Source organism: Salminus brasiliensis, chromosome 24 (assembly GCF_030463535.1).
Source record: "Salminus brasiliensis chromosome 24, fSalBra1.hap2, whole genome shotgun sequence".
Taxonomy (NCBI): domain Eukaryota; kingdom Metazoa; phylum Chordata; class Actinopteri; order Characiformes; family Bryconidae; genus Salminus; species Salminus brasiliensis.
In genome coordinates this window covers 23,366,966-23,380,578 of record NC_132901.1, presented here as the reverse complement: position 1 = coordinate 23,380,578, position 13,613 = coordinate 23,366,966, and the positions used below count along the sequence as shown (strand labels likewise).

Sequence of the window (13,613 nt, the reverse complement as noted above, 5' to 3'; positions counted from 1 at the left end):
GACAAGGAAAAAACACAAACAGAGCAAACCAAAACAAAGTAATAGAAAGACAAACAGGACAAAAGTGTGACAGAACCCCCTCCCCAAATGTACAACCGATAGTGATGCTGTGAACGTCTCCTGTGTCTCGCATACATACCCAACAGGTGGGCCAAGAAGGGGAGTCTGTCTAATAGCACACATGGCCCCAGGGTTACATGCTACATCCATATTTGTGGTCTTGTCTTCTGTCATGGTCGTGAGATTAGAGGCAGAGGCAGACATAAATACAAGTAAAAAATATTGCAAAAACAAAATAATGTAAAAGAAACTGGAAACAAAAAACACTGGGAAAATAAACCTAAAAAAAGAAACCAACAGACTGAAACAAAGGGACTACTTGGGCCAGCAAGGAACAGCTGAGACTAACAAGAGGGCAGGGCTACAAAGAAGGCACATGTGAGACACTTGGGAGGATTATATTTTCTAAATTGCATGTCTAGGGTCAAATTACTGTTCTATGTATATCTACTTCATAACCAAATAAGCTAATTTCCTCATGTGCATTTAAAAGAGACACAGAGAGGGGGAGCTGTGGTAACATTTAGCTGTGATAGCCTTTCAGGCTCATTTTGGTCTTTCTTTGGTACCTAATTGTTTTCTTCAAGTTACTGGTGTTCTCTGCCACCTTAACTGCACTCTCTTGTTTGATGGATTGACTCAATGCATTTTGCCCAGATTTACAATGAAGAGCTCCTACTTTGAGTATGACTACACCCTCTGTTCATCTAGCTCCCTGCCTGTGAGGAGCCTGTAGCACCCAAGACCAGGTAGCTTTCTCCTCAGCTGGTAAATGGGTCAATTCCAAAATCAAACAAATATTTATGTAACAGTCCTGAATTGCTGTATTTACACCCACAAAACTGACAAAAATTCAGCCCACTACAGAAAGCCCTAGTCAAAGCTGAAAATTCAGTAAAACATGACAATATAGGCATCAAGACATTATAGGCATTTGTTTTGGAAAGTTATATTTTTACTCATTTTCTCCCCAATTTGGATCAGAAATGACCCAACCCATACATATTCTCTCCCTATCACATGCAATGCTCCTGACACTGGGAGGGTGAAGACCAACACACACCTCCTCTGACACATGCGGGCAACCAACATGCTCAGAGGAAAGCATGGTGTAGCCAGCTCTGATGCATTGACACACAGATGCCAGTGCCAGCCAGCACTGCACTGGAGTGATGTGGGGAGACTCACCCACCCTGGAGAGAGCAAGGCCAACTGTAGTCTCTTGGGGCCCTGGCTGCAGATGGCTAGCAGCATAATTTGAACTAGTGACAGGGCCTTATTCCACTGGACCACTCAGGGCCCTAATATTATAGGCATAATATTCCCTCCAAGACATTTGTTTTTATTTTATTGAGCTTAATATTAATATAAATATTGCTATATGAAGTTGAAACAGTAGTCTTCTGATTGTTTATAGTGCCACATATTTTACAATTTCAGACAGAATGAGGATGTGAGAGTATGTGAGAGTTTTCTGGCATTTAGAAATGATGCTTTGCTGCCTAACTGTGTAGAATATGATCTTACTGGTATTTGCATTTGCATTTTTTTGAACACAAAGAGGTTGACAGACCAATGGGAGTGAAATGGGAAATCATGAGCAAATACGGACATCACAATGTATGAGTGTCAAAAAGCAAAGTCACAGAACTGTATAACTGTCCAAAACCCCACAGCTAGAAGTAAAATGCTTTACTTGTTATGTTTATGCACCACATCTACATACACAAAAGCCTTTAAAGACTGAAATAAAAACATGGACAGACCATCTTCTCTAAAAGGTGAAGCCACCACAGGTCTAGCACCTCTGCTGGCTGGTTTCAGTATGTTTAAAAGACAAAATAGAGCTTTTTCATCCCCCTTTTCTTGCATGTTAATATATATCTTATATGTTTACATTGTATTTACACTAGTAGTGTAAGTGGTCTGTGTGTGTGTGTAGGGGTGGAGGTGTGATGAGATTTCTTTTGTGATGAGACCGTTGAGATAGCTTTGTGGTGGACTGGACTGATACACTGGCTGTTCAGCAGCCTGATAGCTTTGGGGTCGAAGGTGTTTTGGAACTGGCTGGATCTGGTCTTTGTGCTTCTGTACCTCCTGCTACTGGGCAACTGTGAGAAAATATAGTAATAATCTTAATAAATTTATTAATCCTCCTGAATTCTCTCAGGCAGTGACTGGTGTATAAACCCAGGAGGTTTATAATGAGGATCATCAACAAGGAACCCCAATGATATGATGGGCTGTGTGCACCACACTCTGCAGAGGTTTCTGCTAAAGAGCAGTGCAGTTTTCATACCAGGTGGTGATACAGCCCATCAGAAAACACTCCACAGTGCAGGAGTAGAATGTTCAAACAGCCTCAGCCAAGGAACCTGAAGCTTATAAATATTATTTATCAGTGTGATCAATTCTGACTGCACACAGAGAGGACACAATGAGGACAGCAACACTATCTGGTAAGAAAAGGGAATAATTACAAACAGAGACATGTTACCTTCATAAGCTATGTTGTGCTTTGCTGGTCAATGGAATAAAGACCAAATCCCTAACCAACAAAGCATCCCAGCTCTCGTAATTCTCCCAGAAGTATCCATTAGTATTTTAATCAGTAGTAAATGTGACAGTTATACTGAACTGAATTGAACTGAGTCAGGGAACCAAAGAACCATTCATAAAAGTGTACATATAAGTGCACTTTTGTACATATAAAATGTCTGGAAAATCAATTGACATTTGCAATTACTAGGGATATTTTCTGAGTGAAGCACTTCTGAGAGTTGCTCTGGTAACAAACAGAAATAAATATCATGTAATGAAAATGAGAATATGTTCAGCACCTCATTATCATATATACCAGAACAAGGTCAGAGTCTTTTGTGCTTATGAGTCTCTCTCCCCTCTGTCATGGACATTTACACTACCCGCCTCATCCGCAAAGCAACCAGCATTGTGGATGACTCCACCCACCCTTCACACAGACTGTTCTCCCTCCTGCCATCAGGAAGAAGGTACCGCAGCATCCGGTCCAACACGACCAGACTCTGCAACAGCTTCTTCCCCCAAGCCATCAGACTTCTTAACTCAACTGAACTTCTGAACTGATGTCTTTTCTGTTACATGCACACACACACTCTGTCTGCACTTGTACTGTGTTGCACTTGTGTTTTGTATGCACTGTCTATGTTGCACCATGGTCCTGGAGGAACGTTGTTTCGTTTCACTGTGTACTCTGTATGTGGTTGAAAGGACAATAAAACCCACTTGACTTGACTTGACTTGACTTGACTTATTTCCTGTTCACACATGAACAAACTGCTGTGACTGTGTGCGTCACGTCAGAATAGACAGTTCAGTGTGTGGTTAGCAAGAGCTTGAGGTAGAGTTATTCAGATAGAGAATGACAGTGGTGCAGTGGGCAGCTTTGAGATGGCTGAGCTGGACAGAGGAGAGCGAGTGGAGATGATGGTGGATATTTATGAAAGTGCAGGTGCTGTTACACTTCAGGACACAAGGCCACAACGTACAGGTAAACACTTGTGCATAAATGATTAATGTGTTTATAATTAAAGCTTTTTAAAACATTTTCAGTTCACTCTTTATCCATTCTTTATCAGGTGGTAAAAGTGGAAGTAGACGCCCCAGACTGGCTGCATTGTGTTTGGGACTGCTGTGTGCTCTACTGCTGATCACCAACATTCTGCTGTACATGCATTGTGAGTGTTTGAGTTTATATATATATATATACACATTTGTGGCAAGGTATACAAGGTTTTGAGAATTATACCAAAATGTGCTGCTTCAGTGTTTATGGTGGCAATTTGCATTAAGTCTAGATTGGGAAGAGAGATCAGTTTAGAAGTCATTCATTGCCATAAAAACTTTATCTCAAAAATTACTGCATTCCAGCCACTGTCACAAAATGGCCTGCTAACGTCAGGACAAGGCAGCTAATCATGCTGATTTGGTGGTGGTTGTTGACGTTTTATTCAGTTAACCATGGTTAGTCTTAAAGAAGGGTCAACACTGTAAATATTAAATATTTGCCTAAACTGGATGTATTTGTCAAACAACAAAAGAACAAAAAGATATAGGTATAGGTATAGATAGGTATAATTGCATTATAAGTATTCCATATAAACATCTGATTAAAGGATCTAAAAAACGGAGGCAACATACTTTGTGAAAACTCCAAACTTTTGTCTAAGTGGAACCATGTGTGTATGTCTTAGAACCAATGAATGCAGAAAGCATGTATGACACATCTCTCAAAAGTTCCACCCATCCCCATTTATTTTAATGACAAAACAGCCCATTTTCCATCTCATTTTTCTCCTCCATCTCCAGTGTTTAATTACAATGGTTAGTTTTCCCTGTGATAATATTTTTAATTTTCCAAATAAATTCTGCCATATCATGAGAAGACAGGGTAACATGTAGGAATGAGGTGATTAAGTAGTCTGCCGGACCTGCATGGTGCCCTTTCTAGTCATTACATGGAGTAGCTGAGTTGTAGTTGAACATACATCAACTGCATTTTTACACACACTTCATTATTTTATATATTACTATTGACTGACAAATAAGGAATCCAGGGGGGAAATCCACTCTGCTTCTGTGCTGTAAGCTAAGTGAAGGTGGTCTGGGATACAGAGCTTGGTCTGGGAGAAGGGGGTGGGTCCACCAAATGAGTAGGCAGGTCTGACTTTATTTCTGGTCTCTATTGCACAGATTCTGTTTGCAAATTTGACAACACTGCAGACATTTTTTGGCTTCATTTCTATAGAATAGAAGTGAATGGAACCATGGCGTTCATGTTTTCTGCAGTCATTGGCTAGAACAATGACTAGTACCAGGTTTAATTCAAGAAATGTATCATGTTTCCTTAATGCAGATGTTCATGGGAAAGAAAATCTAGACTTCACTGCAGAGAGAGAGAGCCTCTTATCCAGAATTAGAAACCTGACCGAAGAAAGAGATCAGCTAAAGAACAGCTACCAGAATCTGACTGAAGAGAAAATACAGTTAAACAAAACTTTAACAGAGAACTACCGCAATCTGCACACCACATATATAAAATCACTGGGTGAGTAAAACAGCTATCAATGACTTGTGTTGTTGTGTGATGTTAGATTGTGGTTGTGGCAACATGGGGTGAATTTGGGGCTTAAATTGCAATTTGTATTTATGGCAGTGAAAAGTGAATTACGCTCTGAACTGTAGGGGAAGTACCAGTTCTCATATAATGCTGTTTTATAGTGACAGTGTTAGGCTGGTCACTGTGCTTAAAATATTTTATTGTTACTAGCTAACACTTTCTATGAATTGGTAGTGCAACTGCAGGCAACGTTTTGCACATATTTAAGTAAAAACTATGCATAAGCAGCACAACACGCTTCAGTTTTCTAAAAAAGTAAATACCTTTATACAATGATTCTTTTTAAAATGCTAAATGCTGTAATAAACTGAAAAATGAAACTGCAACATGCTAATTGCAAGGCATATTTTCAGCCATGTTGTCACATTTAAAGGAGTGGGAAAAGTTTGGAAGCAGCTACTACTATTTTACTTCTGAGGGAAAGACGTGGAGTGAGGCCAGGCAAGACTGCAGAGACAGAGGAGCAGATCTGGTGATCATAAACAGTATAGAGGAACAGGTGAGGAGAGCAGAGAGAAAAAACTCTTCACTGACCTCTGAGACAAATCTCCTCATTCTAATTACACTCTGTTCTCCTCTAGGAGTTCATTAACAAGAAAAACAAATATGTGTGGATTGGTCTGAGTGATGCAGAAGCAGAGGGACAGTGGAAGTGGGTGGATGGATCACCACTGACCATTGAGTGAGTAAAACGACCTGCATTAGCTTGAAACATGGTCACATATTCAGTGAATGTAGTCAATCCTAAATTCCTAACAAGATTACAGTACAGAAAACTGATAAAGTGATAAGGCTAATAAAATTTGGACACTAGTTCAGTAAACATGATTGCATTTCAGTGTTTTTTGAAACATTTTTCAAATTGATGAATAAATAATAATTAAATAGTAAACAAACAATAACTAAAGCATGTAAATGAACTTCTCCAAACCATGCTGTCTGCTTACTCCAGGTTCTGGAAAGATCATGAGCCAAGCAATACCGATGCAAATGAGGACTGTGCCACTTTCAATCCTAATACACAGAAGACATGGAATGATATACACTGCTCTTGCAAGGCTGGATGGATCTGTGAATTCCCTTTGATATACCCTCAAGAGATCCATTAATTTATTTTCACAATGGATTATAAAACAATAAGCCATCAATTATCAAACATCAGGAAAAAAAAACATGGTATCATGACATTTTGACCTAAGGCCTCTCCCCAGTGGTGGGACCCCACAAAATCCTACAGCTTTTAGCATTGCCAGTCTCACCAGGTTCTTCACAGAGCAAACCCGACATGCAGGCACCCAGCTCCCCAGACCAGGACTGAGGCTGGAGAGCCATGTCAGAAAGAGTCTGATACATGAGTGATCCAGAGTATACACATTTCAGTTTCACCTCCTGACTTCTGCTTTGCACCTGCACTGGTCTCAGAGTGTTTGTGCTTCTGGGTTCAAAAGAAGTCACTTGGCAAGAAGCTGGCAAGCTGCTCCTCAGAAGCTTCCCCATATTTTTGGAATACATTGGAAATGTGTGGAAAATAAAATGTTTCTCATTTTCTTTGATTATTTGTGCTTTGGGTTCATATCCTCTATGTAATCTATCACAACAAAAGGGACTGTTAGTTTTTTCTTGACTGCAACCCTGTCAAGAAATAGCATGTGGATGTGGGGAAGTTCCCTTTGTTGATTTCTGGACTAACAGCTACACTATATGCCCAAATGTTTCAAATTTCTAATAAATGCATTTAACTATAACTTATTTAACTTGAACTCATTGCTGACACAGGTACAAATGTACAGCTACATCTCTGGAGTAGATAAACATTAACCTACTGGCACCATGTCTAATGCCAGGAATGGGCTAGAGGGAATAGTTCTCTAGAATGATGGTTGCCGCTCCATCCATTGCTTTTGAAATGAGTTGGGGAGTTGGGGATGAGGCAGGATTTTGATGATCCAACAGCCTGACCTCACTAATGCTCTTGTCACTGAATGCAGAATACTCAAAACCTCATATCAATGCTCCAAAATCTAGTAGAAGGCTTTCCCTGGACAGTAGCGACAGCTTGTAATACACTTGATGTCTGAAAAAATGATGAATGCCTGTTGTACATGCTAAGAACTGTAGAATTCTTGCCTTGCTCTGGGTAGCTGCTCTTCTCTACACCTTAAATACTCACTGGGTTTCACAGCATGGCCAGAGGGATCTCTTAGGGGATGTGGTCACTTTGGTTTTGTCATTTTGTTTAGTTTAAAGGGGAAGGAACTCTGAGCTTTACTCAAAGAAAGAACAGCTGGGAGAAGAAGATGACTGTGGTGAAAACAGTGTCTTTATTCAGAATACTTTTGCAAGGCACATAAACTGTATTATTACACACATTATTATGTGCTTCCTAGTGGGAAACTAATTTGGCTGATAAATCTGACACCACTTATATGCAGCATAAGACATGCTTTGTCCGGGAGAAGGGGACAGGTCTACCAAATGAGTAGGTGAGTCTGGCTCTACTGCACAGGCTCTGGTTGCAATTTGACATAACAGACAATTATGGCTTCATTGGTACAGAACGGAATGGAACCCCTGTGTACATGTTTTCTATGGTCATTGGCTTGAATAAACTGAAAAAAAGGAACACTGAAAATAAAATAGTGTATGCAGGCAGATGTTTCTGACCGATAAGTCACATGACCGCAACCACAACAAACTGAATTAAATACAAGCAGTAGTTTCCATTCTGTATCTGTAACAGTCAACAGGAGCATGGAGGACACTGAGAACGGTGGAGATTCTGAGAGCATCTATATGAACATTGAGGACATAGAGAAGTGCAAAGTCAATGACAGCATCTACATAAACAATGCAACACAGCTACGAGGTAATCAAATCAAACTTATTATATGCTAATTAAAAAGAAAGACAAAGAATACTAGTAATGGAATGTATATCACAGTGTAATTAAAAATAATTACAATTTTAATAACTATTAAAGTATAAAATGTATTTATTGATATTTAATATCCAGAATTAAATGGTTATTTTTCCAAATATCCATCCTAATGCAGAACCCATTTGGAGTTACTTGGTAACTGTTTAGTTTAGTGCATTTTGTGGTATCCCACAGGGCTCTGTTTTAGGGTTCATGAAGCTTATGGTAATGGATCTTTATTACAGACAACTGCATTGTCAGGTCCAGCTCTGAATAGTAGTGTTCTTGAACTTAAAAATCTTCATTGGACTTCAGCACAGCCAAAAGGAGGGCAGTTAACATGCCTTGACGTCTCTTCCACATGTATGAAAGTTAGGCTCTGTCTTGGCTGAAGTGTATTGTGCAAAAGTTCTAGACATTAGTGTGCCCCTTAGATAGTGTCATGGGTAGAGATTCCACACTAGCACACCAAACAGAGGAGCTTAAGTGGAGTCCTAATCAGTCTATTGATCAACTGCACCTGTGTGCCTGGAGCAGCGCCTCAAGTGAGAGGCGGAGCCCAGCTCTTGTACATGGGCTCCCCACTGAGGCCTAAAAAAAACTAAAAACTAAACTTTTATTGGATATGATCCAGTATATCAATCCCTTTGATTGAAGATAAGGTTTCTAATATGCTTTCAAACAGCCAATTTAAAGAAGGGCAGATTCATCAGAAGAAGGACAATGAAAAGCATCCACTATCTTTCATTTCCCCAGTTTAGTGAAGTTGAGGAGTGAAAGAGGTAGTAGCTGGAGTTATTTATCTACTTTCGATGGATTTTATATCATTTCACTTTTGTTTCTTAAAATATCAGAGAAAGAAAAAGCAGTAGTGGAAGTCTAACCATGTTGCTATTGTAACTCTTCCAGGTTCAGAAGCTGCTTCTGAGGGCAGGCAGGTGCGCTCTGGTAACCCAGCTGCAGTGTGTGGGGGTCTGCTGTGTGTTCTCCTGCTGGCTGTTATCATGGGCCTGAGTATTAAACACAATGCAGAGAGAGAGCAGTTCCAGAACAGATACACCAACGTCACACTGGAGAGAGACCAGTTACAGGCCATGTATACCAACATAACAGTGGAGAGAGACCAGTTGTTAGACACTAACAGCAACCTGACCCTAGAGGGAAACAGACTACAGACCAACTATGAAGTTTTGACTATGGAAAGAGACACACTTCAGAGAAACCTTCTAATACTGGGTGAGCATAAGTAAGTTTCATACCTAAAAGTAGTGGTCTAAAAGTAGTAGGTGGGCAGCGGAGTTGGGTAACTACACCAAGGCCCATGTTACTCTTTAATTGCCCCTCACAAAGATACTGCACATCCATTGCTTCCAAAAAGATGCAGATACTTATAGTTCATTATGCAACACATGTTGTCCATGGTCAGGGCTGCTGCCAAGGATTTGGGGCCACATTGAAAGATTTTACACTGGAGCACACAACTCTAATGATTCTGCCACAATACTCAACTAATACATTTTTTAGAGCCCCTGTCAGTCACAGGCCCTTAGCATCACCCTAACCCCCCCCCCCCAAAAAAAAAAACAAACAAAAAAAAAGAAACAAGTGGTTACCTTTACATGCCCATCCAGTCATAAATCTATAATCTATAATACTGTTCCAAAGCCTGGGAGCTCCCTTTATTTGTTTAAATTCATTTTTTAGAAGACTGTAATGAAAATACCATATACAACTTAATTAATAGATATTTGGGAAACACAACATAAATAAATGTTTTATTTAGGATTCTGAACCAAGCCCTTACTTTTTCATCCATTAGAGAGAATACAGTTACAAATATTGAAGTTTGGAAGCAGCTACTACTACTTCTCTACTGAGGAGAAGACGTGGAGTGAAGCCAGGCAGGACTGCAGAGCCAGAGGAGCAGATCTGGTGATCATAAACAGCAGAAAGGAACAGGTGAGGAGAGCAGAGAGAAGAACCTCTTCACAAATCTCCTTATTCTAATTACACTCTGTTCTCCTCTAGGAGTTCATTCAGAAGAAAAATAAATATAGCTGGATTGGTCTGAGTGATGCAGAACAAGAAGGACAATGGAAGTGGGTGGACGGATCACCACTGACCATGGAGTGAGTAAAACTTTGGCCATAATCCAAATTTTGGAGCTTGTTCTTTCCAACATAAGCAAAAGTAGGCCCAATGATCACACCACTACAGGCCCTGGCTTTTTAATTCATTTAAATCACAACCAAGTGATCTCAACATTATGACCTTTGCCTACAAAGTAAACGTTCTAGACAGTGGAACATAGGTTTGTCATCTATTTTTCAACAGTATACAAGGTGAATTACCTTACACTTGAGATTCATTCCCGATCGTGGTCCAATCTCATCAAGAGTTAAGTATGGCTGACCGAGTGTGAGAGCTGTCCAGAGTACTGAAAAACAGTAGGGCTGTGGTTCAATCATGTAAACCCTGACATGGTCCACAGCATTTAAAAGCTGTCCTCTTCAGGTGTTACATTTTAGGTGACAGGATTGGTTCATTTTGTCACATTACTCCCCTTTTTGTAAACTTACACTTCAAGTCCACTTACATGGCTATATTCCAAAGGTCTGCCATTCATTTAGTCACAACGTGTTATCTAGTATACACTAGCGATGTCCCGATCAAGGTTATTTACCCCTGATCCAATCCGATAGCTAACTGTCTGCAAATACTGATCCAATCCAATCCCATTTTATGTTTCTATAAATAAATCCGCACTACAACTGTGCTAATCCACCTTTCAGTATTAGTGTCTAAAATCAGACTCAATTCTAATCTGATTTTTAAACGACTGTTTTAAACTCTATAGTGTTTAAAATCTTACAGTCCAGTCTGACTGACTTACCTGACCATTCAGCTCCCAGTTCCTTTACAGCTTTGCAGTCAGATCACTTAGCTTGTGTGCATTAGCCTTAGCCTCCTCTTTGGTTCTGAATATACCATTCAGGGCTGGTTTAGAACAAAAGAAAGGAGCATGGTTCTCTCAATGGTAGAACAGAGCATTTCCACCAGAGATTGGTTTTTCTAACCAGACGTATTTCAAAAGTAAAGATGGGATGGGAGGAACGTCAGATTTTTTCTGGACAAACATTTTATGGAAGAGTGAAGAGTTTAGAACCTCCTCTGACAGATTAAATAACACTCTTTTTACCTGCTGCTCTGTGAACCATTTGCTGTTGCTGCATCACGTTTACAGCGAGACACAATGTACCTTCTGTCTAGGGTTGTTTTTGAAAAATTGAGAAAATGATGAAAATGTTCATCTGCAGCAGCTGAGGATCATGTCTATTAATGACGCCTAGATGATGCTAGATGTCACTCTGCTACAGGAAACCTGATCAGCTCCCCGATTCTGAGTTACTGGATTGGATCGGGACATCCCTAGTATAGACTCTTAAAAGGGTTTTGAGCTACAAAGGGTTTTGAGTGAGGCCATAGAATAACCATGTTTGGTTCCATAAAGAACCATGTTTGTGATAAAGATGTGTGGCGTGAAGAACCTTCTGAAAAGTTTTAAGGTTTTCCACACTTCACACAGGCCCATGGTTCTTTATGAAATCCAAAATGGGTCTTCTATGGCACCACTCGAAGAGTCTTTTGTAGCTCTTTTTTATTTTTTAGGGTATATCCAAAATTCTTATGAACTCTCAAACAAGCCCAAAATTAGTCTGGCTGCTGACTCAGCCAATCGGAACAGCTGTCAAGGGCAAATATGCTCTAAATATCTGTCTGCTGCATGTTTGTGTGTTATTCTCAGATTCTGGAGGGATGGTGAACCAAATGATGTTAATAGAAAAGAGGACTGTGCTGTTTTCACCACCGATGCTCAAAGACTGAAGACATGGAATGACATTTCCTGCTCTAATAAAGCTGCGTGGACCTGTGAATTTACACTGTAACATTTGAAAAACCTTTGATAGATAGACAGACAGTCGACGAGGCAGACAGTGTAGATGTGGATGCCTCTGTAGCAGTGAAACAGTGAGCAGTATAAACAATGAGCATAATTACATGAATGATCACTGCAGGCCATAGCCTCAAAGCTGTATGATATTGAATTAAAGCACAACATGATGCCTTGCTTGTATTTTTATGGTTTTCTATGATAAAATGTAACTTTCTCTCAGTGTACTAAAACATATGTAAATATAGCTATGCAGAAAACAGAAATAATTTTATATACATTTATATAAGTAAATACAATAAAATATAAATGATCGATTTTATATAAATAAATGCTCTTTTTGGCAAAACAATCGTGTGTCTGATTTATAGACAGCTTTATAGATGCATAATAAATACCAAACAATAATACAATATATGGACAAATGTATTGGGACACCTGCTCATTTATTGTTTCTTGCAAAATCAAGGGATTAAAAAAAAGAGTTCATTCTGCCTTTGTGGAATTCATCAACTGCTTTAGGGCATTGCTGTGAGAATTTGATTGCATTTAGTGGCAATAGCATTAGTGAGGTCAGAATGTTGGATGATCACCACCCCACCTAAACTCCAACTCCCCAAAGCCTCCCAAATGTATTGAATGGAGCATCATCCACCTTTCCAGAGAACACAGTTCCACTTTTCCACAATTCAATACTGGGGGGATTTATACCCCTCTAGCCCACACCTAGCACTGAGCATGGTGCCATTAGGTTCATGTTTGTGTTACACAGAGTCCTATCCTATTGGCAGTACTTCTCTACAGGGACTAGACCAGCTATGAGCATGTATTTGTACATCTGTCAGCAATGGGTGCAACTTACAGTGGCTGAATGCATTCATTAGAAGGGGTGTCTACATACATTTGGACATTTAGTGTATCTACATATCACTTTGAGGACAGTCTTTTTTTCATCTCGTTGCATCTCACTGCTTCAGTGTCAGTCTTGCATTCTTCAAGTAAATGCACCTAAACATAACCCTAACTCTAACCTTGAATCAACCCTAAACCCCAACCCTAACCTAAGCCACAACCTTTTAGGGTTAGATTTAAGGTTTAGGCTGTACAGTTACGTAAGGTAAAGGGTAAGGTTGCGTTTAAGATTAAGGGTTACATTCAGTAGACCGTCATTTACATTCAGTTTAGAGTTTATTTGCATTTAACATCTATTCATTTGAAGGTCAGGTCAGCTTCTATGAGGCATCAACAATGGACCATCCAAGTGATCCAAATGATACTGATTCTGGTAGTAGAATATCACAATTTTACATACTCCTGCACGACTTATTTCAGAATCTTTATTAACTTTCTTGAAATTCCTTATGTCCGGACATATAACCAGAATGGTTAGATTTCTTCATTTTCTGCAGAATTTTTTCTACATTCTGTAAGGATTATTTACATTTACCTGGAAGTTGATGGATGAATACTGACTCAGCAAACCATTACAGTTTAACCTGCGTTCATTATGTTCAAAAATGAATTTA

The 13,613-nt window shown here is 39.6% G+C and overlaps 2 protein-coding genes across 2 annotated transcripts; both read left to right on the top strand.

The window, feature by feature from the left end:
• Positions 1–3,470: 3,470 nt before the first annotated feature.
• LOC140547042 (uncharacterized) lies at positions 3,471–6,860 on the top strand. Its single transcript, XM_072670561.1, has 6 exons — positions 3,471–3,589; positions 3,678–3,776; positions 4,955–5,146; positions 5,572–5,717; positions 5,800–5,900; positions 6,171–6,860. Exons 1-6 carry the CDS (start codon positions 3,490–3,492, stop codon positions 6,325–6,327), a joined length of 795 nt encoding a protein of 264 aa, XP_072526662.1. The 5' UTR covers positions 3,471–3,489; the 3' UTR covers positions 6,328–6,860.
• Positions 6,861–7,643: 783 nt separating this feature from the next.
• LOC140547040 (uncharacterized) lies at positions 7,644–12,415 on the top strand. Its single transcript, XM_072670554.1, has 6 exons — positions 7,644–7,701; positions 7,936–8,084; positions 9,045–9,371; positions 9,955–10,094; positions 10,164–10,264; positions 11,941–12,415. The coding sequence occupies exons 1-6, from the start codon at positions 7,694–7,696 to the stop codon at positions 12,080–12,082; spliced, it is 867 nt and encodes a 288-aa protein (XP_072526655.1). The 5' UTR covers positions 7,644–7,693; the 3' UTR covers positions 12,083–12,415.
• The last annotated feature ends 1,198 nt before the right edge of the window (positions 12,416–13,613 follow it).

What these genes read in the sequence shown, in the direction of transcription:
- LOC140547042 (XM_072670561.1), top strand. Translation starts at nt 3,490, where the DNA reads ATGGCTGAGCTGGACAGAGGAGAGCGAGTGGAGATGATGGTGGATATT. An exon ending in CATTCTGCTGTACATGCATT is followed by an intron (nt 3,777 to 4,954) that starts GTGAGTGTTTGA and finishes TCCTTAATGCAG; the next exon opens with ATGTTCATGGGAAAGAAAAT. An exon ending in CACATATATAAAATCACTGG is followed by an intron (nt 5,147 to 5,571) that starts GTGAGTAAAACA and finishes GCATATTTTCAG; the next exon opens with CCATGTTGTCACATTTAAAG.
- LOC140547040 (XM_072670554.1), top strand. An exon ending in GAGAAACCTTCTAATACTGG is followed by an intron (nt 9,372 to 9,954) that starts GTGAGCATAAGT and finishes TTCATCCATTAG; the next exon opens with AGAGAATACAGTTACAAATA. An exon ending in TAAACAGCAGAAAGGAACAG is followed by an intron (nt 10,095 to 10,163) that starts GTGAGGAGAGCA and finishes GTTCTCCTCTAG; the next exon opens with GAGTTCATTCAGAAGAAAAA.